This window comes from Oncorhynchus nerka, linkage group LG7, assembly GCF_034236695.1.
Source record: "Oncorhynchus nerka isolate Pitt River linkage group LG7, Oner_Uvic_2.0, whole genome shotgun sequence".
Taxonomy (NCBI): Eukaryota; Metazoa; Chordata; class Actinopteri; order Salmoniformes; family Salmonidae; genus Oncorhynchus; species Oncorhynchus nerka.
Genome location: NC_088402.1, coordinates 43,037,648 through 43,064,663, shown reverse-complemented (window position 1 = coordinate 43,064,663; position 27,016 = coordinate 43,037,648). Strand labels below are relative to the sequence as shown.

At 42.1% G+C, this 27,016-nt stretch overlaps 2 protein-coding genes across 4 annotated transcripts in view; both read left to right on the top strand.

The window, feature by feature from the left end:
- The window catches only part of si:ch211-153f2.3 (uncharacterized), a 5,946-nt gene extending 459 nt beyond the window's left edge, over nucleotides 1-5,487 (top strand). Inside the window, exons 1-2 of the mRNA XM_065020528.1 lie at nucleotides 1-181; nucleotides 2,215-5,487. The exon at nucleotides 1-181 is cut by the window's left edge and continues 459 nt beyond it. Coding sequence (XP_064876600.1) covers nucleotides 1-181; nucleotides 2,215-2,340 — 307 coding nt within the window. The 3' untranslated portion in view covers nucleotides 2,341-5,487. The remainder of the gene's footprint in view (nucleotides 182-2,214) is intronic.
- Nucleotides 5,488-11,305: 5,818 nt separating this feature from the next.
- Nucleotides 11,306-26,834, top strand: LOC115131717 (proton-coupled zinc antiporter SLC30A8-like). Of its 3 annotated transcripts, none has more exons than XM_029663659.2 (8): nucleotides 11,306-11,541; nucleotides 20,157-20,323; nucleotides 20,505-20,651; nucleotides 21,292-21,445; nucleotides 22,164-22,521; nucleotides 24,463-24,568; nucleotides 24,847-24,981; nucleotides 25,243-26,834. In XM_029663659.2, the coding sequence occupies exons 1-8, from the start codon at nucleotides 11,486-11,488 to the stop codon at nucleotides 25,386-25,388; spliced, it is 1,269 nt and encodes a 422-aa protein (XP_029519519.1). In that variant the 5' UTR covers nucleotides 11,306-11,485; the 3' UTR covers nucleotides 25,389-26,834. The 3 variants fall into 3 exon arrangements, with proteins under 3 accessions (XP_029519519.1, XP_029519518.1, XP_029519520.1); XM_029663658.2 differs by lacking the exon at nucleotides 11,306-11,541 and adding an exon at nucleotides 14,571-14,939; XM_029663660.2 differs by lacking the exon at nucleotides 11,306-11,541 and adding an exon at nucleotides 15,291-15,443.
- The last annotated feature ends 182 nt before the right edge of the window (nucleotides 26,835-27,016 follow it).

Sequence of the window (27,016 nt, the reverse complement as noted above, 5' to 3'; positions counted from 1 at the left end):
AACCATGGTTCTGGAGAACATCAAGAACAAACTGATTCACGCATTCAGGACCGCTGGTGAACCACGGGATGCCCCAGAGTCTACTACTGGGCCCTTTAGCATTGGCAGGAGTTACCAAGCCAATGAGGAACTGCGGAGAGCTAAGATAGATGGAGCCATAACCTGGCTAAGATCTGAACTGGTGAGTTATCTGCACCTTGTAGAATACTTTTGACTCTTTGACAGTGTAGTATGTTGCTGTGCAGCATTGTAGAGTTTGGCATTATTGGATTGTATAGATGTGTAACCCAAAGTTAAGAATTCATTAGTGTTTTATTTATTGTTGCTGTGATTGTGCACTGTTCAGTCATAGTCCCTATGAGTCATCTAGCCCTCAATGAATCAAATAATTAAACATTTACCTGAAATGTCTGTGTTGCAAAGGTGTGATTCCTCACGAAACCAGGACAAGAATGTTCACAGGATTTAATCCATAGAAGGGTCCTTCAGAGGAAGATGGACATATATTTGACATTTGTATCTAAAATCATAATTGAGAAATAATGAATCAAAGTTGGCATATTTAGGACATTTTGCCCTTACCCCGACCTCTTTCTAGACTACATCATGTTTAATCTGTTGGTGAGAAAAAATAATTGGTGTCATATGGAGATTTACCACTTGCTCTGTAATAGTAGTCTTACATTAATTTATGAATATTGAAAAATATAAACATGAATAAAGAAAATATACAATATTTTATTTCAAAATGTTTCAAAATATTATTGAACATAATATTATCTACGGGCATATCAAAGTGGGGCCAAAGACAGTACAGTATGAAGGCTAAAACTGCTTCTCCAATAGAAATCCCTGATCACACTTGTAGGCGATGTCATGGCGGGTCTACCGGTCATCTCGCGCTGAACTGTGCATGTGCAGGCCATCAAATCAAAGGCACTCCTTCGATATAAAGTTGTTTTTGACAAAAATAAAAACGTTGCAGTTTGTTGCTTTCATAAGGTTGGAGTAATAACATGTTCAACCTGGTTGGAATCTAGGTTGTGCCTTTAGATTATGAGAAAATTAAAAACTAAGGATGAATTTTTACTTTTCTCATTGACTTCTCAAACCCCAAACCCCAGCCTGGTTTGTTTGGTCTGTTTCACAAGCGTTCTTGGAGGTCTAGCAATGTTGCGCCTGTGGGTTTAGAAGCTCTGTGGTGGTTATGATGCAATTCACAAGAGTTATGATGCAATTCATAAGCATTACCAACAGAGTGAATGTGAAAATGGATTCAAAATGGTGGCCCTCTGCTGGTAATTTGCACAATGTAGAGGAAAAAGAAACGCACACCTATTTAGGCGAGGTGCTGGCTAGCGGAGTGGAAAACTTGAAAATAAAGGAGAGCCGCACACTCGAAGAGCTCAGATGCAAAAATGTAATGTTCAACATTTCGACAGGCAAGCTGTCTTCAGGGTATGATGACAGCTTGCCCGTCGAAACGTTGGACATTACATTTTTGCATCTGAGCTCTTAGTCTGCAGCTCTCTTTTATTTTCAAATTTGCACAATGTCCCATGATACAAGTACAAGGAGGGATGTGATTTGTTACATTGCCTACTATGCCAATGTATCTGTAAGAAATATGCCAAAACTATAAAACTAGCAGAGATCCCACTCTACCCATAGAGTATATTATGTTCAGCAATATATATATATAAACTGACAAATCAAATTTCAATATTCATGTTTCTATTTGTCAATATTCATAAATAAATGTAAGAAAATGCTTATTGAAGTCAAAATAAGACTCAAATACGTCTCACTTGCAGAGCAAGTGGTAAATCTTGATATGACATACATGTTTGCTTTTTACAGATAAAACGTTACAGAGTTTTAAAGGAGGCCTTAATAAGGCCACAATTGATTAAATATGCCAACTTGGATGAATTATTTCTCAATTATGCTCTTAGATACAAACGTCAAATATATGTCAACAATCGATCCTCCAAAGTACCATTCGATGGATTAAATCTGATGATAATCCCAAAAGTCATGGGAGGAATCACTCAAAGGCCTTGTTAAGGTGTTCCAATGTAGTGCAAATAAAGAAACCACATACAAATGAACGAAAGTCTGCCAATTTGATCAGAATGGACTATTCTTCACCTGCATGAATGTGTGTGTGTTTGATCGGAAAATATGATCTATTCTCCCATTATTACCATGCAGCTGGAAATGCGCTCTCAGGACAAACAGCTGGCCCAGACCCTGCTGGGACTCAACAATGAGATCCAGAGACTGAGGCGGGAGAGTATGTCTGGGGCTCTGGAGCCGGAGGGGGGTGAACACCACTAACCAACCCAACCCAGTGCACCTCCCCTGGGGGAAACAGAGAGTGAGGGTGGAGGTTTCCTGCTGGAATTTCCTGGAACCCTGTCTGAATCCATGACCAGACTATGTCCTTTGGCATTTCTAAAACAGATACGTGGAAGTGTTACACAAACGAGACCCTTGGAATGAGGATTCCCTTGTAAAGGTCACATGGCATGTTTGATGTTGGCTGTGAGGGACCCAATGGACTGGATAGGATTCGATGAGTCATAAAGTTTCAAACTTGTGAGGTAGTGTTCAATGTCGCATGCATACATTTTCAGTCCTGTGTCATTCACCAAGTGAGATCCAAAGCGAATATGTTATCATTAAAATTCTATTATTTAAGACAAAACAATCCGTATTTCATAAGGCCTTATTTTGAGGGCCTAGTTTTACCTTAATACAGTGGCCTGAAACTCAGGTTTTTACAGGTCACATCAGGCCTATAAATCGCATTATGCTGGTTTGCAAAGTGATGCGTTACTCCTATTGGAATTCTACCAGAATCCAACATTCAGAATTTTTTGTCACCCACAAACTGCATTCAGAATGATTGCCAGTGTTAGGAAGACTAAGGGGGTTATCACACTGAATTGGCTTGGAGCAGTTTTTCCCGAACTCTGGTGCGTTTACCCCCTTAGTTTGGTTTGTTTTGTTTGTTCTGGTGTGAACACTCTATCTGCACTAACGCACCGTGGTTCGCTCAAAAATGTTGGTCTCTAATGCGATTAATTTCGTACAGTGGTGCAGTTTGCTGCCGGTGAGAACGCAGTCTGGACCAAACACAGGAAAATAACCACAGACACGCACTATTATTGGTTGTTTGACTGCAAGCATTTGATGAAATGCCCGCAAGATCATAACTTGAAATATCTGACACATTCTGTGTGTAGCAGCGCATCCGATGCAGATTAGTGGAGACTGGAGCTATACTGGAGATAGATGCTACTGAATATAGTCTATTCATTTAGCCTATTCAGTCACAGTCGGAGCGGCTATTGTGCTGTTTCCTCCCGCATGTTGTTGGAAGACAAAAGTAATATTAAGATTGGGACACATACAGTGGGGCAAAAAAGTATTTAGACAGGACCAATTGTGCAAGTTCTCCCACTTAAAAAGATGAGAGAGGCCTGTAGTTTTCATCATAGGTACACTTCAACTATGACAGACAAAATGATTTTAAAAATCCAGAAAATCACAATGTAGGATTTTTAACGAATTTATTTGCAAATGATGGTGGAAAATAAGTATTTGGTCACCTACAAACAAGCAAGATATCTGGCTCTCACAGACCTGTAACTTCTTCTTTAAGATGCTCCTCTGTCCTCCACTCGTTACCTGTATTAATGGCACCTGGTTGAACTTGTTATCAGTATAAAAGACACCTGTCCACAACCTTAAACAGTCACACTCCAAACTCCACTATGGCCAAGACCAAAGAGCTGTCAAAGGACAGGCCTCTCTCATCTTTTTAAGTGGGAGAACTTGCACAATTGATGGCTGACTAAATACTTTTTTGCCCCATTGTAAGTGATGCTTCATGATAATCATAGATGGATATAACGTGAGCATGTTTTGGCCTATAAACAATTGACTTCAATGGACACATCCCACTGAGCACACACTGCTTGAATCAATGTTGTTTCCACATAATTCCATTTAACCAACTTGGTATAGACGTTGAATTTATGTCTGTGGCTAGTGGGGTGGTTTTGTTTAGGAATTATAGTTAATTTGACATTTGGAAACGTTAAACCAACTGTACAAAAAAAATAAAAAAATACAATGTAACAAATAATCAAACTCTGATTCGAACTAAAACTCAAAACAAAGTGTGAAAATACTCAAAGATATGAGACTACTTACATCATCTAAACTGGAACAACCGTTTAAGTAACGGGTGCAATGAGTAACAGATTGGATTAGTTTAGAAACATTTATGTAATTTATATTTGAGTAGCATAAGATTAATTAATCAATTAAAAAACATAGGTATTGAAAGAAACGATAAAAAAAATCTAGCTGCAATAGAGCATGCGGGGAAATATGATAATAATGGCTGTGGTTTTGGTTTAATGCTGGTTATTAACACCAACACTGGGTTATTTTACACCAATAACTGTTCATTTAACACTTACAGAGGTAAGTTAACTCCCTAATCAACACTAGAACTGTTACACTGAAAAATGTAACACTAAGTTACATTAGCCAATTTGCTGTGCACAAGCAACTGATACATTTAAAAAAAAAAAAAAGAATAAATCATGAATCTTAAAGTCTCGGTAACAGTTGTGTTTTTTTCTGTTATGACAGAAATATATGTACAAGTACATTTCAATTTGGAGTTCTTTATTGTTCTGGCATACTATGTACAGTACCTGTCCCAAATGCAGTTACAGTAGCAAGGATAAACACATCCACTTGTCCACTAAACATTAACATAATAAGTGTTGTCACTTTATCACAGATGAACTCCTTTTGAACTCAGTTGAATTGGGAAATTGGGGGAGTATCCTATATTGTTCACTTTGATGCCCTTTTTTCAAGATTTTTTTGTTAACTTGACCATTCATTATGTTGTATGAGTCTGCTGGGTCGGCCAACTTGAACTACTGCAAAAGGCCAGCTCAATCTAAGGTGTGTTGTCATTAATTATAATAAGTACATACACTGTATGTTAGTGACATTCATGTTTTAGTCTATTGACATCGGTGTTCAATTACAGTGTTTTACAACAAATCAATATATACGGTATGTGAGTAGATGATAACTGCATATTAATTAGACCTTCGAAAATTCAGTAATGACAGACATTTTCCAAGTAATATGGAAGATCGTGAATTGTTGTGATATTTAAAATCGCTTTTATATAGTCACTATTACAAGAGTTTTTACAAATCCATTGTTGAGACATCACAGTCAATATACTACTGTAAGTAATGGATATTCTCTCTTAAATGTACTATTATACTGTTATGACCTTTGTACAGTGATAGCAGCTGCTGTTGTTTCTTCCATCTAGTTAGAGTTGAAAAGTTACACAGCTTACTTAGTAAGTGTAAGCTCTGCAGTCTGTCAATTGTCTCATGAAAATATATTTTTCTCTCACATGCAAACACGCGTGCACACAGACACACACACCCACACACACACGAGCGCGCGCACACAGACAGACAGACAGACAGACAGACAGACAGACAGACAGACAGACAGACAGACAGACAGACAGACAGACAGACAGACAGACAGACAGACAGACAGACAGACACACACAATCCATTTTTCAACTTCCTAACACAATAAGGCATTAGGCAAATATGATTGCCTTAGGTCAATCTAAGCCTTAAATCTATATATTATCTTTAGGTTCTATATGGAATCTATTGCAGCCTATTCAAAATATGCTTGTGTGATTTTCTTTGCAAACACGGTGACAAAAGAATAGATGATACTGTGGTATATGACGGGGACATTGACCTACACATTGACCACGATTGGTCCATAAGAGACTACTGTTTGTTGTTGTTTTTAAGGCAAGGAGCTTCTTCTGCTGGAAGTCCTTCTAGGTAGAGATGACCCCAGAGGAGGTGGAGTCATTCTAGTGGACAGGCAAGATATGGAAAAGCCCACTTCCCCTGAGCTGGAGTAAACACTACTACCACTGCCCCCTGCCTCACAACCAAAGTCCCAGCTCCCTTCCTCCTCTGTCTCGTCATCCTCCTCTTCCTCCTCCTCTGCTTCAGCACACTCCAGCTTGAGCTCTTGTATTCCAGCGTGAAGGTCCATCAGCTGTCGTATCAAGGCCTGGTCCTGAGATCGCATCTCCATCTGTAAAAAAAAGTTAGGATTGTTAATTTAAACAGAGTGACACAGACATAACAAATAAACAAACAAAAAGAGACGTAAACAGACATGTAGATACAGACATAACAATATGGGCACATAAAAGAGGCAGACAGACACTGAAACAGACACAACACCATTTCAAAAACAGTTGGTTTGGTTGTGACACGGTATTCATAAGCAAATACCAACTGTTACAAAGAAACAAATGGCTATCAAAAATAAGACTAGACAGCAGTTACAACTGTCAAGTAGTATAGAAAAAATAGCTCAAAACACAGAACCAAATGTTATGTAATGAAAAGAACCAGTGCAGGCTACTCTAGGCTACTGAGTTCTAGGCCTAAATCTCTCTTTTGGAACTGAGCTGCAGCTTCCTTTAGTCTCTTTTAGATGATGAAGTTCACGTCCTTTCCCTGACATAACCTGGTTAAACCATTTCATTTGAGCGCTGCCTCTTTCAGATGCAAATGCTTTTCTCTCTTTCTTTCTTTCTCTCTCTTTCTTCTCTATTTATGAGAGCCGGTCTAATTGCCCTCATTTTGAGAATAGAATACACAGAATTCCACCAAATTCGCCAAGTCCAAGTTTGTCCCAGGGAGAGGAATGTTCGAATAAAAACCAATCATGACCAGATCTGCATTTCTTTCTCTGTTAATTACAGCCTCAGACTGGGATTGGGCTATGACTGAAAGGATGTGATGTGGCTTTAAAAGCTTTGTTTCAAAGAGGGATAAAAGAAGAAACATCAACTTTCCTTTGAGTGAAGTTTGAGCAGTGGGCTTCCTGGGGGGTGATATCGCCTCTCGACGTGTGTTTGTGTGTGGGCTCTGTCTGTATGTCCTTTGCCCAGCCGTTGCAACAGATCAAACTATGTCTAATGTACCATGGTGGACAGTAAACAAGCACTTGTTCTTGCTGGAGTTATTGCTTTCTCTTTTAAGAGAACAACTGAGTACTGGGCCATGAGACTTGATAAAAGGTGATGGTTCTAATTGGTGGAAGTCACTTCTATTTGGGCTGGTTTGTGGCTATGTTTGTCTGAATACTGGACAAAGAGACTGGACCTGGGAAGGTTCCCACTGCATCTGCACAAACCCACGTCTCATGACATCAAAGGCCAGCAATCATTGGTCACTGGGAAGTGTAATAATTGGATAGAGTTTACATGGGTGTCTTTTGTGTTGGAGGTTTGAGAATGAAAGAGGACGGAGGGCTGATAGTGTAGATGGTTTAATAACATGTCTCTTATGGACCAGTGGATCTATATGAAACATTTTGGCCATAGGGCAGCAGGTACAGTACCAGTCCAAATTTTAGACACACCAAACTGTTAGTCCTACCAAGCGCAAACCAGATGGGATGGGTATGTCTGCAGAATGCTGTGGTAGCCATGATGGTTAAGTGTGCCTTGAACTCTAATTAAAATCACTGGCAGTGTCACCAGCAAAGCCCCCTTACACCATCACACCTCCTCCTCCATGCTTCACGGTGGGAACCACACATGCGGAGATCATCCGTTCACCTACTCTGAGTCGCACAAAGACACGGCGGTTGGAACCAAAAATCTAAAAATTGAACTCATCAGACCAAAGGACAGATTTCCACAGGTCTAATGTCTCTTATTATTGGTGTCCTTTAGTAGTGCTTTCTTTGTAGCAATTCGACCACAAAGGCCTGATTCACGCAGTCTCCCCTGAACAGTTGATGTTGAGATGTGTCTGTTACTTGAACTCCATGAAGAATTTATTTGGGCTGCAAATTCTGAGGCTGGTAACTCTAATGAACTTATCCTCTGCAGCAGAGGTAACTCTGGGCCTTCTTTTCCTATGGCGGTCCTCATGAGAGCCAGTTTTATCATAGCACTTGAAGAAACTTTTAAAGTTCTTGAAAATGTCCGTATTAACTGACCTTCATGGCTTAAAATAATGATGGATGGACTGTCGTTTCTCTTTGCTTATTTGAGCTGTTCTTGCCATAATATGTACTTGGTCTTTTATCAAATAGGGCTATCTTCTGTATACCACTCCTACCCGATCACAACACAACTAATTGACTCAAACGCCTAAGAACAAAATACATTTCACAACTTAACATTTAACAAGGCACACCTGTTGATTGAAATACATTCCAGGTGATTACCTCATGAAGCTTGTTGAGAGAATGCCAAGAGTGTGCATAGCTGTCATCAAGGTAAAGGGTGGCTACTTTGAAGAATTTCAAATATAAAATATATTTTGATTTGTTTAACACTTTTTTGCTTACTAGATGATTCCATATGTGTTATTTCATAGTTTTGATGTCTTCATTATTATTCTACAATGTAGAACATAGTAAAGAATCAAGTAAAAACCCTGGAATGAGAAGGTGTGTCCAAACTTTAGACTGGTACAGTAGCATAGCGGTTAAGAGCATTGGGCCAGTAGCCGAAAGGTTGACGGTTTGTATCCCAGAGCCAACTAGGTGAAAAACCTGTCCATGTGCCCTTGATCAAGGCACTAAACCCGAATTGCTCATGTAAGTCGCTCTGGATACAGTACTGTAAAGTTACACGGGTTCCCCCATGTAGTCCAATGCCTATAGTGTATGACTTAGATTACTTTAGTTGTTGTTGTTGGTTTGACAATGAACATGTCTCTCTGAATTACTATTAGCTTACACAGCATTCTCTAAGTTATGCCAAAATTTGAACCCGTTCAACTATGCGATTCTATTGAACCAACTAAACCAGAGCTATACCAGTAAAGTAACCTACAGTCTCCAGTTTGCCTCTGTATCTCTGTCCCATCTGAGATTTGGTGGGTTTTGTGTGCTCATGACGCTTGGTTTCCATGACGAGGCGCCGGGCGAAGACTAAATGCCAAGCGATATATTAATCATTGACAATAGGCCCTCTTTGAATTTCTAACCAACTAGTCCAATAAGGAAAAGATGTAGAATAAGTTAACAATGTGGTTCTACCTGTAATTTGTAAGTAAGACATATAACAGCAAATAAACTGACAGGATTCATAGAATATTCTTGTAACGTCTGACTTATATGGGTGATTAACATTTAGACCTAACAGAGATGTTGCATCCTATAATTATATAGAAAACATACAAGAGACATGTCAGCTAAGCCTTGTGGCGTCTCACATACCTGTTCATAGGACAAATTCATTTCAAACAAGCTGTTGTATGTATTGTATAAAAAAACAAACATATGAGAGACGTGTAAGCTGAGCCTTCTACGGTCTCACATACATGGGCCATACAAATTTCAAAAGGTATCGCGTACCACTGTCTGACGTTATTGACACATGCAATGTGACACACGAGAATCAAAGTCCGCCGCAAGGAGGAGCAGGAAGAGGATTTTGTACATATAATCTTCTTCTGCCATACAAGATTCTTATTTGATTTTCATGATTATTTTCCATATGGGAAGGGGGGTTGAATGGAAGCTGGAAAGGTGACATCGTAACATCGCCTGCCCATCTCAATTATAAGAATGCAATAACGTGACAGCCCCACGCACTAACGATTTGAATGGCCAAGAAGGTAATTTCATTGGGTGACAGATGGCTTGACCTTAGCCCTAATAGCCAATAAAAATGTCTCCATTTCCACAGAGCCCCACAGAGCCAGAAGACCACACACAGGTCATTATTTTGGGGGCTTGAGTAGTCATATATCTAGCACAGAATAATTTCAACATGTCATCTTTCTCTACAAATATAAAGTAATGAAAGACAAGATCACCCTGGAGTCTCACAGTAACTCACAGTAAAAGTGATGAATAATTGCAATCCAATTTCCATTATCATCTGTTAACATACAGGAAAGATCAAATTGTCCTCTACAATTTTCAAATACAAATGTGTATTTCTGTTGCAAAATACAAAACACATCAATACATTCAAATACAGTACATTTAGCTGAGTATCTTTTTACTCAAGCCCATAGACAGATTACACATTTGATCAGTTCTAGAGAGACTTTATCACAACCAAAGACTTCAGTCATTTGTCCAGGCTTACCAGTTCCCTGCGCAGCCAGGCCAGTGCACTCTCAATGTCCAGTTTGTAGGTGCTGCTGCTTTGTACTCCGGCCATGCAGCCCGCCATCCGGAGCCCTTCCTCTGGGCAGGGGTCTCTAATGGTCCGTGGGTCGCCGGACACAACGGGCCCAGTTGACTTACAGGCATCAAAGGTGGCGTCCTTAGAGGAGAAGTCTCTCAGTCTAGTCAGGACCACTTCCATCATGATAGGCTTCAAGTTCTACAATCTGGGCTGAAAATCAATCAGTATTCTTATAGAATCTATGTTTGGTCTAAGCTTCTCTCGGCTGTAGCAAGATACAGCGTTGTCTGGACAACTCTTCTCTTTCTGCTTCACTACTCCCACTTCCTCCTGTCCTCTCTCGTGTCAGTGGTAGTTCTGCACTGGATTGGAAACTTAAAGAGGTTCTCCTCTGTTTTCCTCAACCCCCTCCTCTGTGGGACAGTGGAGTGGCGTCAGTCATGTGTTAGTGTGATGCAGCAGGAGTGATGTCAGCTCTTTGCCATTGTCTGAATGCCCGACCCGTGCTTGTTTACCATTTTGGGGTCTCTTTTTAACACACACACACACACACTCCCCCTATGGAGAAGGAAGAGGGAGGAGGAGGAAAAGAAGGAACGGAGAAGAATGACAGTTGCCCAGGTTACCTCCATTGTGCTCTTGAGGATAACGGGGTAGTCTGTGGAATGTCCTTGGCTCGTTGTCATGTCACCCCTGTTAACAAGGACATAATTTAGTGTGGACTGCTTGTTCCTCAAAGCCCTAAAGCTGTCCCCCTTCAATACTTACAGACAGCTGTCCCCCTTCAATACTTAGACAGACAGACAGACAGACAGACAGACAGACAGACAGACAGACAGACAGACAGACAGACAGACAGACAGACAGACAGACAGACAGACAGACAGACAGACAGACAGACAGACAGACAGTGAGATAACCAGTGACATATTGCGTAATATGAGGAACTAAGCTATTGCAAGTCACTGAACCACATTGAAACCCACCCCCATGCCCTCAAATGAGTGGAATGTGTTAGGCCACACGAGTTGCCAACATCATTTGTTGCTTCACTCCGTTCTGGACTCTTACAGAACAAATACAGTTTAACGCGATAGCCTACAGTTCTACAGGATATAAGGGGTTTCTGTTACATTAAACTAAAGCTGTGGTCCTGCACTTGGTGAACAAGATCTAGTGAACTGTTAAGAAGACGCCAGTTCTCCAGCTGATCTGACAGAAATGAACCAGGATCCTGACGAGCAGAGTCCTGCTGCAGACAGCCAAACGCTGGCTTGGTGAGAGTGCCGAAGAGTCTTATCACCACCTTTTGGTCATTTCCTGCTTTACACGCCGGGAAAGAACATTTCTGGTCCCACTTCATTAAACTAACGTCAATTTATAAAGGCTTTATATATCATACATTACCAATAACAGGGTAGGTTAGCATGTCTTGGGAGAATGACCTTTGACCCTGTAACTTTGTCACTCATCATTATTTATGATTAATTAAGAATGATCTGTAATCGTGGTAGCATCCACATTAAAGTGTTTGGTAAACATATTCTATAAAAGTGTCTTCAAAATGGCACAATACTGTATTTGCCATTCATTTATTAAAGGCACAAAATCATCTTAAACACAAGCAAAATGAACTGCAATGCATCCAACAAGTCTGTGGTCACAAGCTTCATGTAGTCATTGCCTGCTAGGAATGTGGGACCACAATACTAAACGTTTGACTAATTTATTGATGAGAATCTTGAAGGGTGTCAATAAGTTTCACCCCTACCTTTTTGAGATTTTTTGTTGTTGTAATTGTTAAACAAAATCTCTTTCTCTGAGCAATTGCATTAGTACAAAATAGTAACATTTCCCAATGTTTTCTTTTGCATACTATATAGCTCATTTATTGATTTATTAATTTTATATAGTCATTATTGCTCGTCTTTATCAAGGGTGTCAATCATTTCCGACCCTACAGTGTATACGGATGCTTTGAAAATGATCTATAAGCTTATGTCATGCTTTCTTGTTTGTAATGACTCATTATTATTACACTGTACTTACAGCAGTAATCTTAACCCTAGCTTCGTGTCCGTGACCCAGTTCAACCCTAACCCTAACCTAACTCTAACTCTAACACTATCCCTAACCCTGGCTTCATGTCCACATCCCTGTGCAACCCTAACCCTAACTCTAACTCTATCCCTAACCCTGGCTTCATGTCCACATCCCTGTGCAACCCTAACCCTAACTCTAACTCTATCCCTAACCCTGGCTTCATGTCCACATCCCTGTGCAACCCTAACCCATGCATTAACCACAACCCTAACCCCAGGTTGATGTCCACATCCCGATTCAAACCTAACCATGGGGAAATTCTCCATTGGGTAAAAATCTGTCCTCTCCTCGACTCCTCCATCCCCCTCTCCTCCGTGACCTGGAATCCGATAAGTGGTTGCCACATGTAGGAGAATCTGTCCCGTATGATGCATTTTGCATCATATGATTTTGCGTTTTGCATCATATGATACAAAACACATCATAGGGGCCAAATGTCTGTATTTTGAAAGTTACATATCTTGAAAACTTGATTGCTGACATGCTAAAAGTTTTGGGACTATATCAACAATGGACAATTGAAACAAATACCGAAAGTAATCACAATATTATATTAGAGGAGCTATATCAGAACATTAGCAGAAGCCATTTTGTCAAAAGTTATTATATTGGCTAGCCTAGCCTAGCTTAGCCACAAACCCATTCATCTCTATGGTTAGATCCCTAACAGTTTTCACATGATCAATTTACACATTTAAATTTGAGGAGTGGCTTCCGTCTGGCCACTCTACCACAAAGGCCTAATTGGTGGAGTGCTGCAGAGATGGTTGTCATTCTGGAAGATTCTCCCATCTCCACAGAGGAACTCTGGAGCTCTGTCAGAGTGACCATCGGGTTATTGGTCACCTCCCTGACCAAGGCCCTTCTCCCCCGATTGCTCAGTTTGTCCGGGCAGCCAGCTCTCGGAAGTGTCTTGGTGGTTGGAAAATGTCAGTGAGGACATTTGCTAGCTGGTCAGCGCATGCTCTATGTACGCATCCTGGTAATCCGTCTGGCCCCGCTGCCTTGTGAATGTTAACTTGTTTAAAGGTCTTACTCACATCAGCTACAGAGAAAGAGATCACACAGTTGGCTGGAACAGCTGGTGCTCTCATACATGGTTCAGTGTTGCTTGCCTCGAAGTGAACAAAGAAGGAATTTCGCTGGCCTGAAAGGCTTGTGTCACTGGGCAGCTTGCGGCTGGGTTATCCATTCGCAATCCGTGATAGTTTGCAAGCCCTGCCACATCTGACGAGCTTCAGAGCCGGCTTAGTAAAATTCAATCTTAGTCCTGTATTGACGTTTTGACTGTGATTGCTCGTCAGAGGTCGTAGTAGGATTTCTTACAAGTGTCTGGGTTAGTGTCTTGCTCTTTGGAAGCGGCAACTCTAGCCTTTAGTTCATTTCAGATGTTGCCTGTAATCCATGGCTTCTGATTGGCATATGTACGTACGGTCACTGTGAGGACGATGTCGTTGATGCACTTATTAATGAAGCCAGTGACTGATGTGATAAACTCCTCAATGTTATCGGATGAATCCGGGAACATATTCCAGTCTGTGCTAGCGGAACGCTCCTGTGGTTTAGCATCCGCTTAATCGGACCACTTCCGTATTGAGTGCGTCACTGGTACTTCCTGTTTGAGTTTTTGCTTGTAAGCAAGAATCAGGGGGATGGAGATAATTATGGTCAGACTTGCCAAATGGAGGGTGAGTATTGTTTTTGTTTTGTACTTTTTACCCTTTTTTTCTCCCTAATTTCATGATATCCAATTGGTCATTACAGTCTTGTCCCATTGCTGCAACTACTGTACGGACTCAGTAAAGGCAAAGGTCAAGAGCCATACATCCTCTGAAACATGTCTCTGCCAAGCCACACCAATGTGTCGAGGAAACACCATACAACTGGTGACCGAAGTCAGCGTGCATGCGCCCGGCACACCACAAGGAGTCGCTAGAGCGCAATGGGACAAGGACATCCCATAGTGATGCCTCTAGCACAGTGCCTTAGAACGCTGTGCCACTCGGGAGGCTAAATGCGAAAGCTGAGGATTCGGTTGTAATAAAATAATCCATATTTTCCTTCATGTTCAATTTGGGCGGCCTACATTCCTAAGATTAGAAGCAAACCTTATTTTAAGGAATATGACTTTTTCGAAACAGAAGCTCTCTTATTAAAATTCCCACCCTCTCCCTGAATAAAAAACTTTTGCCCAAGGTGCTGCAAGCGGCTAAATTTGCACACGGTGCGTGGTCACAAGGCTTCAAATACTAACACTGCTTGCATAGTCACTCAAGCAATGATGCGTGGAATTTACCCTCTTTTGTGAGAGGATATCTATTTAGATGATGATAACGCTGAAAACATATAGTTTACATTAGTCCATTTAAAAATATAGATATTTTTGAGTGCATTTATATTTTGTCTTCTGTTTTAATTTCTCCGTCTAAATATATTGGCTGGGGGTTAATAGTGTAACTAGTTTTATTTGTTTACGGTCATCCCTGAAGCACGAAATCATGTTCAGAAACGACACAGAGAAAACTCAACTGGTCACGGAGAAAGGCACCATGTATAGCATCACCATGGAAAGGTAAAGTGTCCCGTTTATTTATTGTGTATTTAAAGTGTCAGGCTGTTGTTTTCAATGTTGTCATTTACATTTATGATATCTGAAAACAACTTGAGCAACTTGATGATGAGTTGATGTTTCTGTCACTTGAACCATATCCACATGTATAGGACGATATTATTATTTTATTGTGCTAATGAACGATTAGTCCTAGTTATCACATTTCATACGCAGTTACATTTATTTTGACAGTTTGTTTTAATAATGTTTTATATACAGCAGACAGCCATGAGTTCACCTTTTTAGGCGTTCTCTGTACTCAAACTCAGCCTGGGCTCCTGCTAGGCTGGCTGATTTATAGTCTACAAACTTTTACACACGGTTCTAGTTCTGTGCTAGCTTTAGGGGTGAACAAAATTGGAGGGTCAAGAACCACGAGAATCCCCCTCTCTTGAAACTTGGGACGTTGGAAAATAAAGTTTGGCTGATGTCAATGCTGAACGAGGAGGGTGTTGAGCGCCCATGGTGAGTTTCGTCGACATATTATTTGAATTGCCATTGTTCATTTATTGAATAAAACGTAGTTTTTTTAATAATCTAAAATAGCCTATTACCCTTGTCATGCGTAAAAAACTTTTTGCGCACGGGTTCCAATTTTAGGTTTGCAATTGCCTTGCAGTAAGTATGACAGGAGTTCACCAGTCAGTTCACGCTCCTTCTGCGATGTTAAACTTAATTTAGGGCTAATTGTCATGCTTAGAGTGCACGGTATCTTTAGTTATTTAATAGCATCCACACCAAATCTGGCGTTATCACTTCCACAGTGTTGATTATTGAAGAATATAATTTATAAATGTCTAATGAGCTTAGTTAAACTGTCATACCCCATCATAATCCAATATATAAGCTTGTTTTACTCCAATGTTAGTAAACAAAGTAAATGTAAACAAACACTACATAGCCTCAAATCATGGTTAAAGCTATAATTTTGATATCATTGATGGTCAGTCCTGAATTTGAGTGTTTACATTTCTCCAGCCTCAACCCTCAGCTTTTTACCATATCAGGGGTGAGGAAGAAGCTTTTAAAAAAAATTGTGTCTACTGCTGATTGCTAAAGTAACTTTGAAAAGGTAGTTCACCACATCCAAACTAATTTGTGATAAATGATCATATCTAAATCTGAAACGTCATAGACTAAAACTGGCAAAAACAGGTTAATCGGGAGTCAGATGTTAACAGAATGTGTCATTTGGCCTATTAAACACAAAAACGATGTTTCAAGTGAAAATTGGGCAGGTTCTTACCTACTTCACACATATTTTTTTGCACATGTTGGCAAAAAAAAACTAGTGTCTAGTTCCGGTAATTAGCTAGACTGCTACATGGAAAATAAGTAATTTACTACTTAAAACACTACCAAGATTTGAATTAAGTTCAACTACTGCCAAGCTACTGCAAAATGTATTTCAATTACTAGTTGAACTACATGTACTGTAGTTCACTCCTCCCCAACACTACTCTCCCATCACATCCATTATCTGGTCCCTGGGTGGGGGATTTAAAGGAAGGATAGTCCAGGAGCTACAAGGTTGAACACAGTCAGTTAGCCTAACAGATGCAACTGGTTCAGTGTTCAGTAGTTCGTGGTGCAACGGATCACAAAACTCACAGTTCGGATCACGGTTTTGAGTCACGGATCGGATCATTTTTCAGATTAGCAAAAAAAAAAAAAAAGGGAAACAAATATAACTCTGCTTTCCATTTTTATTACTTAAATAACACTTAAAGCAAGGAACTTTTCAATGTTTAAATAAAATCTTAAAATAAATTATTCAGTACTCAATTTTTAAATTAAAGTGCAATATAATGCATGATACCTTCTTCCTTTAAACAATAGTGAATTTAAAAAAATGGCCCGTGTCCACATCATCAAAAAGAAATGTAAAAGAAAGAAAGAAAGCAAAGCAGACCTGAGCTTATAACTTCAAATTATTTTCCAAAAAGATGAGGGTGTCTACATTATCTGGGGAGAGGGTAGACCTCTGCAGTCACTATGTCCCCTGCCGTGGAGAACACCCTCTTGCTAGGAACTGCTGTGCCAGGCACAGCCAGGTAGCATCTTGCCATCATGGCAATGTGAGGTTATTCACACTCATTGTTTTTCCACCATGCCAGTGGATCACCATCCACTGGAATGCCGCTTGCTGCCTTGTAGGATGCCATCTCCTCTTTGATGGTGTTGGCAAACTTTTCTCCCCGAAAAGCTTCTTCATGGACAAATTATTTTGTGGAGGAGATGCCTCTGAGTCTGCCCCCTGTCGGCTCTGTGGCTTGACATTACAGAAAAAAATAACTTGATCTATTAAAATAAATCATTATTTATTTTCATATTTCATAGAACTATAATTGTGGCAATAACATTTAATAAAAGCCATTATTATTCCAAATCAAAAATGGATGATTCTAATTGCATAGACTAAAATTAGACTGCACTATATTTATTATTTAAGTAATTCACTCTTTTTTTGACCTCTTCAGTGGCCACAGTCTCAGTGGTGAGATCACTGTATGTCCTCCGGTGTTGGGCAGTGTCTAGGTGAGACAGGGACTTGAACCTTGGATCCAGTGCAGTAGCTCTATGAAGGTAGTCCTGTACATTAGGGGGGTATCTGGGGTTCAGGTCCTCTCTAATGGCAGCCTTGACATCTCTAGTGATGGTGCTGTCTTCCTCACTTGGGGCCATGGATTGTAGAATCCTTGTTTTCAGAGGTAGGATCATGGACACAGACGGTGCAGTTTCAGTGCTCAATAGAATTGCAACCGTTTTGAGGGGTTTGAGCACCTGGAGGACCTCCTCTGCCACTTTCGCGTCATCATCAGACAAGGTGACGATGTCTTTATATTTTTTTTCAGGGTCTTGTCTGTCAGTGCAGAGTATACAGCTACCTGCTGCTCAAGATGGTGCTCCAACATGTCATAAGTGGAGTTCCATCTTGTTGTGACATCGTGTATGAGCTTGTGGGTTGGTAGTTGTAGCATTTCGTGCTTGGTCTTAAGCACACGAGCGGCTGTTGTGCTTCAGGGGAAAAAGGAAACCACCTTCCTGATCCTCCCAAGGAGGCGGTTCATCTGGTTACCTGAGATTCCCATTTGGGATGCTAAATTGATCACATGTGCAAAGCAAGCTATCAGTGGCCCCAGTCCATCTTCTATCACTGCATTTACTTGGCTCTTGGCTCATTATCTGCGGTGATTTGGATATTGCTATTGGGCAATAGTGGGTGTGCCAGGGGATTTCGTAGCGTGGCTCAAGCACTTTCACCATATTTTTAAACCCTTTGTTTTCTACAAGAGTATGGCCTCATCTCTGCAGCGATAAACATTCCAATGGATTTGGTGATGGCTTCAGCCCGGTCTGATTCTGTAGCAAAGGGCTGCTTAAATGCCGCGGTGAGAAGTTGTTGTCTCTTGGCTGAGTTGTCTCCCGTCACTGACACACCAGGGTGATGGCGCTTTAAATGTGTGGCCATGCTCAATGTATTTCCATGATCATACGGCTTTCTTGTGGCACTAAGCCTACACACCGTAATGGTGTTGTCCACCACCCTTCTTCCGTCATCATATTTGACAGGGAAGCCAAAATACTCCCATACATGAGACTTAAATGAAGCGGGAGGCTTTTCCAGTTCGTCAGCTCCTCCGCTAGCTCCGTGGCTGTCACTGCTCTTTTTTCTTCTTTGCCTATTCCATGCGAGCATCCGGGACTGATTCGTTGAGATTCAACATTCTCCGTTCACGTGAACAGTACACACAACTGCTTTAAAACGAATAATAAAATCAACCTTCAGGCTTCAGAGTAAAACACAGCACGCATCTGTCTTGTCTTTATCTTTCCACTGCGACTCTGCATCGAGATTTAGGGAATTATTACTTTGAAAAGTAACAGTGTCAGTGAAACTGTATTTCCCACTATGATGGTTAAACTCTGCAATTGATCCACGGTTCACGTGCGTGCCTAACCTTGGGGGGGGGGGGGGGGGGGTTCAACTACGGTTACTCCACTATCAGTAGTACATGGATCAAGCAAAATAAAAGTCCCCAATCACCCCAATGTACCAATTTATGTCTCTCATAAGCCCTCTAGTTATGGATATAACCCAGATAATATAAATTGTCGACATTGGAGCTTATAAGGCCCCCTACCAACCTGGTTTTCCTGAGGGGTGTCCTTTCATGTACCAAACAGGCTCTGAAATGGAGGTGGACTGTATATGCTACTGACTGTATTTGGTGACCGTATTCGGTGACTCAATTTGGGTAGTATTGGATGTTGGAAAGAGGGGGTCAACAGTTGACTTTATGGCAGACAGTAAAAACACTTGAGGCACTGGGAATGCTCGGATTGTAACCACAACATACAACATTATTACAGTTTTAACGACGCTCACTAACTTAAAAATACTACAGACAGAAACATATTACTAAAAGATAAGTATGTCATGCTTAATGCATACAATGTAATTAACATCACAGACAATGTAATTAACATAATGGATGTAGAATTTCCATTTTGAGAAAGAAAACCCCTAACACTACACTGTTAATGAACAAACTGGCGTTTTTTTCTCGCTCTGCCTCATGGCAATGTGTGGAATAGCAGGAAATGAGCTTTAAATCAGCAACATTTTCTCTCAGCCGCAAAATGTGTAGAATAGCATGAGATTAGCTATAAAGCTGCATATGTTTCTCTTTGCCCCAATGGCAAAATGTGTAGAATTGTAGGAAGTTTTTCTTTGCCACTGCCTGAGTGCCGATACTGAGAATTCATTTTGGGCTGTGGAAGTGCCTGAATGCGCAGCTGAGTGCAACAAGTAACGGCACACAAGGCGGGCACAACACGAGAGAGCCATCCTTTCATACAAACTCTGCTCAGCCTCAGTCTTTCTCTCTTCTTTCCATTCCCCCTCCTCCTCCTAATTCTTGGACGACTTTCATGACATCCATCTCGCTTGTCTGGTCTTTCTGGGCACAACACGAGAGGGACAGCCATTCTTACAGGCTCTACCTCAGTCTCTGCGTTCTGTCCCCCCTTCTCCTCCTCTCTCTTGGACGAATTTCACGACGTCCATCTTTCTTGTCTTCCCACCCATTCCCCTTTTCATCCCCCTCTCCTCCTCAATTTTTTGATAATCCATATGCCTGTTGTCTTCTTTTCCTGTCCCCCCCCCTCCCACAGTGTGTCCACAGATGGGATAATGCAGAAGGAGAAGGACAGCAACATCAAGCATTGCCATGACAACAGCCAAGCTACGGAAGACAGGGAGCGGGAGAAGCAGTTGGCCAGGAAGAGGCTCTACGTGGTCTCGGCTGTCTGCTTGGTCTTCATGATCGGAGAGATCCTGGGTGAGGGGTCAAATGATACATGACTGTTGGCTAGCCTGTCAATTAGTTAGTCAGTGAGTCTGTGTCTCTCAGTCAGGCAGTCAACAGTCAGTCAGTTAGTTGGTTAGTCGTTAGTGACATACTCCTCGCTCTCTCTCGCTCTCTCTCACTCCTCTCTCGCTCTCCCTTTCTCTGCCTGTAGGTGGTTACTTTGCGGGGAGTCTGGCGGTGATGACAGACGCCGCCCACCTGCTGGTAGACTTCGCCAGCTTCATCATCAGCCTGGTGTCTCTGTGGCTCTCGTCCAGACCCGCCACACGCACACTCAGCTATGGCTGGCATCGTGCAGGTGAGATCATCAGCCTCATCATCATCATCGTCATTATTTGTCTTTATCATCATCACCTTCATCTTAATCATGATCATCATTATCATAAAATCCTCACCCTCATCATCACTGCCATCTTCATCAATAATCAATACATGCTGTATCCCAATCTCATGAGCCACTTAATGCGTGTGCTTGATACTCTTTCAGGAACAAGTAAGTTGAAGTGGAGTAATTTAATGTGTTTATAGAATAGCATTCCTACGGTTGTTTGTAGCATTGTGATTTATGTATCATGGCCTTTACAATAGGAACTGGACAGTAGATACTTAAAAAAATCAGATACCATTAGATGCATCGATTCCCGTTCAGGCGAATATTTGTGCATAGGACAATGATTCACGTTTCAACTAGAGTTTTGTAAAACTAGGCTACCTGTGTCTCTAATTGGAGACCTTTTCCTCTTGGCTCTCACTATGTGGTACGTTTGGCACTGCATGGTTGTGCCGGGCACTGCTGGCAATATGAAATGGGTTTTTCTGCAGCTCTTTACTGTAATATATCTGTCCCATCACATGTCTCTCACTATGGTCTCTGATTAAAACGTCACGTGTTCTCTTTCTCTCCTCTCCTGTGTGTCCCCTCTTCCTCTATCCTCTAGAGATCTTGGGTGCTCTCCTCTCGGTGGTGACCATCTGGCTGGTGACAGGTGTGCTGGTTTACCTGGCTGTGCAGCGCCTCATCAGCGATAATTATGAGATCGAGGGGACCATCATGCTCATTACTTCAGGCTGCGCTGTGCTGGCAAACATCATGTGAGTCCACCGACGCCAAAACGCAGCCCATTCGGGCTGTCACGGTCAACAGGGCTGGGGTCACTTCCTTTTCAATTCAGTGGCTTAGCTGAAATTCACTTCCTGAATTGAAGTTCACAATATCTGAATTGAAATGTAATTTTGTTTGAATTGAATTTTAAATTCAATTAAATTTGGAATTGACGTAGTCTGCTGTGACCATGACTAATGTAGTGTTTACGATTGACGACTACGGATGACAGACAAGCTGAGAAAGTGACGTGGATTTTCGTGGGCTTTAGTCCCTGTAAGTAGTATTTCTGGGTTGTTAATGGTTCCCTGTTAGGGCTAGATATTGGTGATTCACAAGTGAAAATCAAACCACAGTAGGTCACACTTTATTTGGATAGTTTAGATATTCCATCTGTAGATGCTCTACAGATGGTCATACTATCAGCAAACTGTCTGTTAATAAGCAACTGCTTGCTAAGGTTAGGGTTTGGTTTAGAATAAGGTCAAGGGTTAACATTAGGGTTAGAGCTAGAGCTAGGGTTATGGTTAGTAGATAGTTAGTTGAAATGTTACTGACAGTCTGTAGAGCAGTGTTACTCAACAGTAGCAAGTAGGGAAGCATCCATGTATAATGTTTTATAACGTGTTGTAAGCATATATGAGCATTTATAATGCCTAATAACAAGGCTTTTAATATGTTATGTCTTTCTGAATGTCCTGTGGGCAGTATGGCTTTCACCCTGCACCAGTCTGGGCATGGGCACAGCCACGGGGGCCTCAGCAGTGGGCACGGCCACAGCCACAGCACTAACGACAAGAGCAAGCATGGGCACAGCCACGCGGCGGGTAATGGGCATGGGCACAGCCACAAGAGCAGCCACTCGCACAGTAACGGTAACCAAGAAAACCATTCCAATGGAAATGGCGACGTGGAGCAGCACAATGGGGTGGACGGTCAGCAGCAGAAGTCGGCGGGGTCACGACCTCAGGCCAATGCCAGCGTGCGCGCTGCCTTCGTGCATGTCGTGGGAGACCTGCTCCAGAGCATCAGCGTGCTGGTCAGCGCCATCATCATCTTCTTTAAGGTCAGTGGTCAGAGGTCAACTGGGGTGACGTGGGAGATGGTGATCAACTGGGGTGACGGGGGAGTTAGTGGTCAACTGGGGTCATGTGGGAGGTAGTGGTCAACTGGGGTCATGGAGGTAGTGGTCAACTGGGGTGACGGGGGAGTTAGTGGTCAACTGGGGTGACGGGGGAGGTAGTGGTCAACTGGGGTGACGTGGGAGATGGTGATCAACTGGGGTGACGTGGGAGATGGTGATCAACTGGGGTGACATGGGAGATGGTGATCAACTGGGGTGACGTGGGAGATGGTGATCAACTGGGGTGACGTGGGAGATGGTGATCAACTGGGGTGACGGGGGAGGTAGTGATCAACTGGGGTCATGTGGGAGGTAGTGGTCAACTGGGATGACGGGGGAGGTAGTGGTCAACTGGGGTCATGTGGGAGGAAGTAGTCAACTGGGGTGATGGGGGAGGTAGTGGTCATTTGGGAGGTAGTAGCCAACTGGGGTGATGGAGGGTAGTGGTCAACTGGGGTGATGGGGAGGTAGTGGTCAACTGGGGTGATGGGAGGGTGGTCAACTGGGGTGATGGGGAGGTAGTGGTCAACTGGGGTGATGGGGAGGTAGTGGTCAACTGGGGTGATGGGGAGGTAGTGGTCAACTGGGGTGATGGGGGAGGTAGTGGTCAACTGGGGTGATGGGGAGGTAGTGGTCAACTGGGGTGATGGGGAGGTAGTGGTCAACTGGGGTGATGGGGAGGTAGTGGTCAACTGGGGTGATGGGGAGGTAGTGGTCAACTGGGGTGATGGGGAGGTAGTGGTCAACTGGGGTGATGGGGAGGTAATGGTCAACTGGGGTGATGGGGGAGGTAGTGGTCAACTGGGGTGATGGGGAGGTAGTGGTCAACTGGGGTGATGGAAGGTAGTGGCCAACTGGGGTGATGGGGAGGTAGTGGTCAACTGGGGTGATGGGGAGGTAGTGGTCAACTGGGGTGATGGGGAGGTAGTGGTCAACTGGGGTGATGGGGAAGTAGTGGTCAACTGGGGTGGAGAGGGCGATGGGGTGAGAAGATTAGGACTGAGGCACAATGGGCATGTTAGATAAGGATGAGGCGGATGTTCGTGTTGACACACTCTTCCTGGCTTTCGTAAGATGTCCTTTTGATCTGGTCATTTAGATAGCTGAATACTCATTGCATTAGAATGAAACATACAATATGTCACATACTCAGAGTGGCCCAAATAGAGCCCCGACAACGTTAGGTTATTAGTCTAATTTCATAGATTAAGTTAAAGTCTTTTTGAATTTGCATAAATTGTACATAAATACTATTGAAAACTCTCAGCAAAACACAATGGGATTTAAATAATTGAAAGAATCAATCAGTAATTGATGGAAGATCATATAACTTCTAGTTAGTGGCAATTTACTGTATTATAAATTGTTTATCCACTTTGGGATTTATTGCCTTGTGCTCCATGCCGAGGCTGCAAAAATGACACTCTCGACAAATTAATTAAGTATCATTGCAGTACACAATGGACCGCTCTGTTACAGTAGTTTACTGTTAATTTCACAGTAAGTCCAGTGTGACTTTTAGACTCCCCCCCCCTCTTCCTTCCTGTGTGTGATAATCTCTCAAAATCTTCATGTGCTGAGCATGCACCTCCGTAGGCACTGATATCTACTGCGTCATGTTCTCAAAGGTAACTCCAAAACTAGAGATTGATGTTTTTTTTAACTGATATTGCTAGCAGGCAATCCTCAATAGAATGATCCCTTTTGTGATGCTGTACAAGCACAAACGTTCATGTGTTTCTAACGTGAGATCGAGATGTCCCCTGTATGTTTTACCACAAGTATGTCTTAACTGAAGTTAAATATATTGGGTGGAAAATAGATCATGCAATGACAATGTAATGATTACGGTCCTTACTCTCGCTTTCTCTTTGTTTCCCACAGCCTGAGTATAAGATAGCTGACCCGATCTGTACGTTCCTGTTTTCCATGTTTGTCCTGGGAACCACCATCACCATTATGAGAGACATCCTGCTTGTCCTCATGGAAGGTAATACAGGGAGTTCTCTCTATCGTCCCTGTTTCGGGATTATGGCAAAGTAGATGTCTTATTGTAGACGAGGAATGATTTATAGGGACGACAGCCATAAGGATATGATTTGTGCAAGAGTTGACGATTGCAACATGTCTAAAACTTTTATGATCACAAGTGTTGCCCAAGATGCCCATCTTTTGTGCCCAGTCCCCCTCTCTGTGTGTGCGTTTGCGTGTAATGAAATCCATCTCTCTCTCTCTCTTTCCCTCCCTCCCTCTCTTATTTCTCCCAAGGTACCCCAGCTGGAGTGAAGCACGGTGAGGTGAGGGATCGGCTGCTGGCAGTGAAGGGGGTGAAGTCTGTCCATAGCCTCCATATCTGGGCCCTGACTATGAACCAGACGGTGCTCTCAGCACACGTGGCCATAGGTGAGTGTAGCTGGACTAGGCTGTCAGTAATCTCCTGTTATGTTACAACTCCCATATGTGATGATGATGATGGCTTTATTGTGTCCCTGACCCTTTTTTTCGCTTGTCATGCATCCGAGAATGAAACATTCTGCGGAAATGCCACTGCTGTTTCCACTATATGTGTGCACTGCTTGTGACTTGACTTGATCAGACCGTAGTGACTTGCGAAATTGTCAGTTGGTCAGTGTCATCATAGTTGCATTTCCTTTCCCTCCACAGATGACATAGTGGATGCCCAGCCAGTCCTAAGGGAGATGACCCAAACCTGCTTCTCCAACTACAACTTTCATTCAGTCACCTTACAGCTGGAACAGCAGGCCGACCAGAAGCCTGGGTGTAGTCTGTGTGAGGACCCCAAAATGTAGACACCTGTTTAAGCCCATGGGAGAGGCCAGGAGCCCAGAGGAATAAGGCTAAGTTAAGCTACCTAACCAGGATTTAGTTGTAGCCTGGACACAGTCTTTTGGCGAGTGCTTGACTTGACCAGGAACATATTGGAACTGATTTCTCGCACCTCACATTTGTACCGCTAGAGTTCCTGCACCTTTTATAGAATGCGGCCTAAAATTTTGCGGCGTTGTGGCACCTTAATATAAACAGCAATCCAAATAGAATAGAACACAACTTTTTTTGACTATATGTTACAGCAAACAACTTGCAGTGCAGTGTCTCTCTGGAGGAGTACCGGCACATATTTCAGTCCACTTCAGGCTCTGCTTTTGGCTGATCAATCATGGATATTGGACCAGAGGGGTATACTACAAAGCAGGTTCAATGTTTTAGGGCTCTATTTTCAGCTGGCGTTAAGGAGGTACTAGTGTCATACGCAAGTTAGTTTGCAATTTCGTCACGTGAAAACTGTCAGACTGGCATTTTCCCACCCTAATGCCAGGTTTGGCAATTTATCCATCTAACATCAGCATGCTTACGCTCAGATGGGAGGAGTGTAAATATTTTAGGCGTGCCCTTAAAAACATTATCCAAAGTACTAATTTCAGCCGGCACTGGCAGGGATATTTAAGACCGATCAAAAGCTGGTTTTAATGGTAACGCAGTTGGTTATGGTATGAATTTTGACAGCTGAAACACAGCCTATCCAGCCGTGACGCGCACACTGCCCACATGAACATGGAACAAGATGTGATTTGGTACCTGTATACTTCGTATTTAGAAACATAAAACATTCATGTTTTTCCCCCATTTTATTTGATTAAAAACCAAGCATAGCCTCCCCTCTCAATGAAGGCTGTTTTCTTTTTGTCCAGCCCAATGTAATCAAGTAGGCTAGACAAGACTGTCGATAAAGGGTTTGGCTCGTAATACCGCTTGGAAATAAATCTTAATCACCCAAGCTTTATTAAAATACTGTATCAAGTTTGAAAGGAGCAAAACAGTGAGCTGACATTCCCTTTTTATCTGTGCATTGTAGGCAGGCCTACAGTATTTTAGCCATGCTTTGGACGTGTGTAAGACTCCCTCCGTGATATAGGTTACATGTCTCCGTGCCCATCGTGACAGGAGAGATGAGATCCTCAGTGAATACCGGTGAACCTCGTATTTAGAAGTTATTTTCATGTAACAATTGCTTGTTTTCCATTTCAACTTTTTTTTAAAAATCCAAGCCCTCCACAGACTACCCTTACCCTAGGACTACTATAGCGAAGGCTGGTTCAACAGCAATGCGTTGTGTTTTTTTTTTTTATGATGGTGATTTTATGATATCATTACATTTGACATGCATTTATTGTTGTTGAAAAAAAATAAAACATTTCTTGCTTTTTGTTTAATTTTATTAAAACAAACTCATTATACTTTTCAGTGTGAATTTAATCTTGCTTATTGACAACATTTGGCATGTCCATGCTCAGCCATAATGCAATTTACAGTAGGCCTAGCCCCTAAATCAGTGCGAATGCTATTGAAGCAATTACTTAGAACAATGTAGACTGCAAACAGGTTCAAGTTTAGCAAATATGGGATCTACATTTAGTTA

What these genes read in the sequence shown, in the direction of transcription:
- LOC115131717 (XM_029663658.2), top strand. Translation starts at nt 14,866, where the DNA reads ATGTTCAGAAACGACACAGAGAAAACTCAACTGGTCACGGAGAAAGGC. An exon ending in CATGATCGGAGAGATCCTGG is followed by an intron (nt 20,324 to 20,504) that starts GTGAGGGGTCAA and finishes CTCTGCCTGTAG; the next exon opens with GTGGTTACTTTGCGGGGAGT. An exon ending in CTCAGCACACGTGGCCATAG is followed by an intron (nt 24,982 to 25,242) that starts GTGAGTGTAGCT and finishes TTCCCTCCACAG; the next exon opens with ATGACATAGTGGATGCCCAG.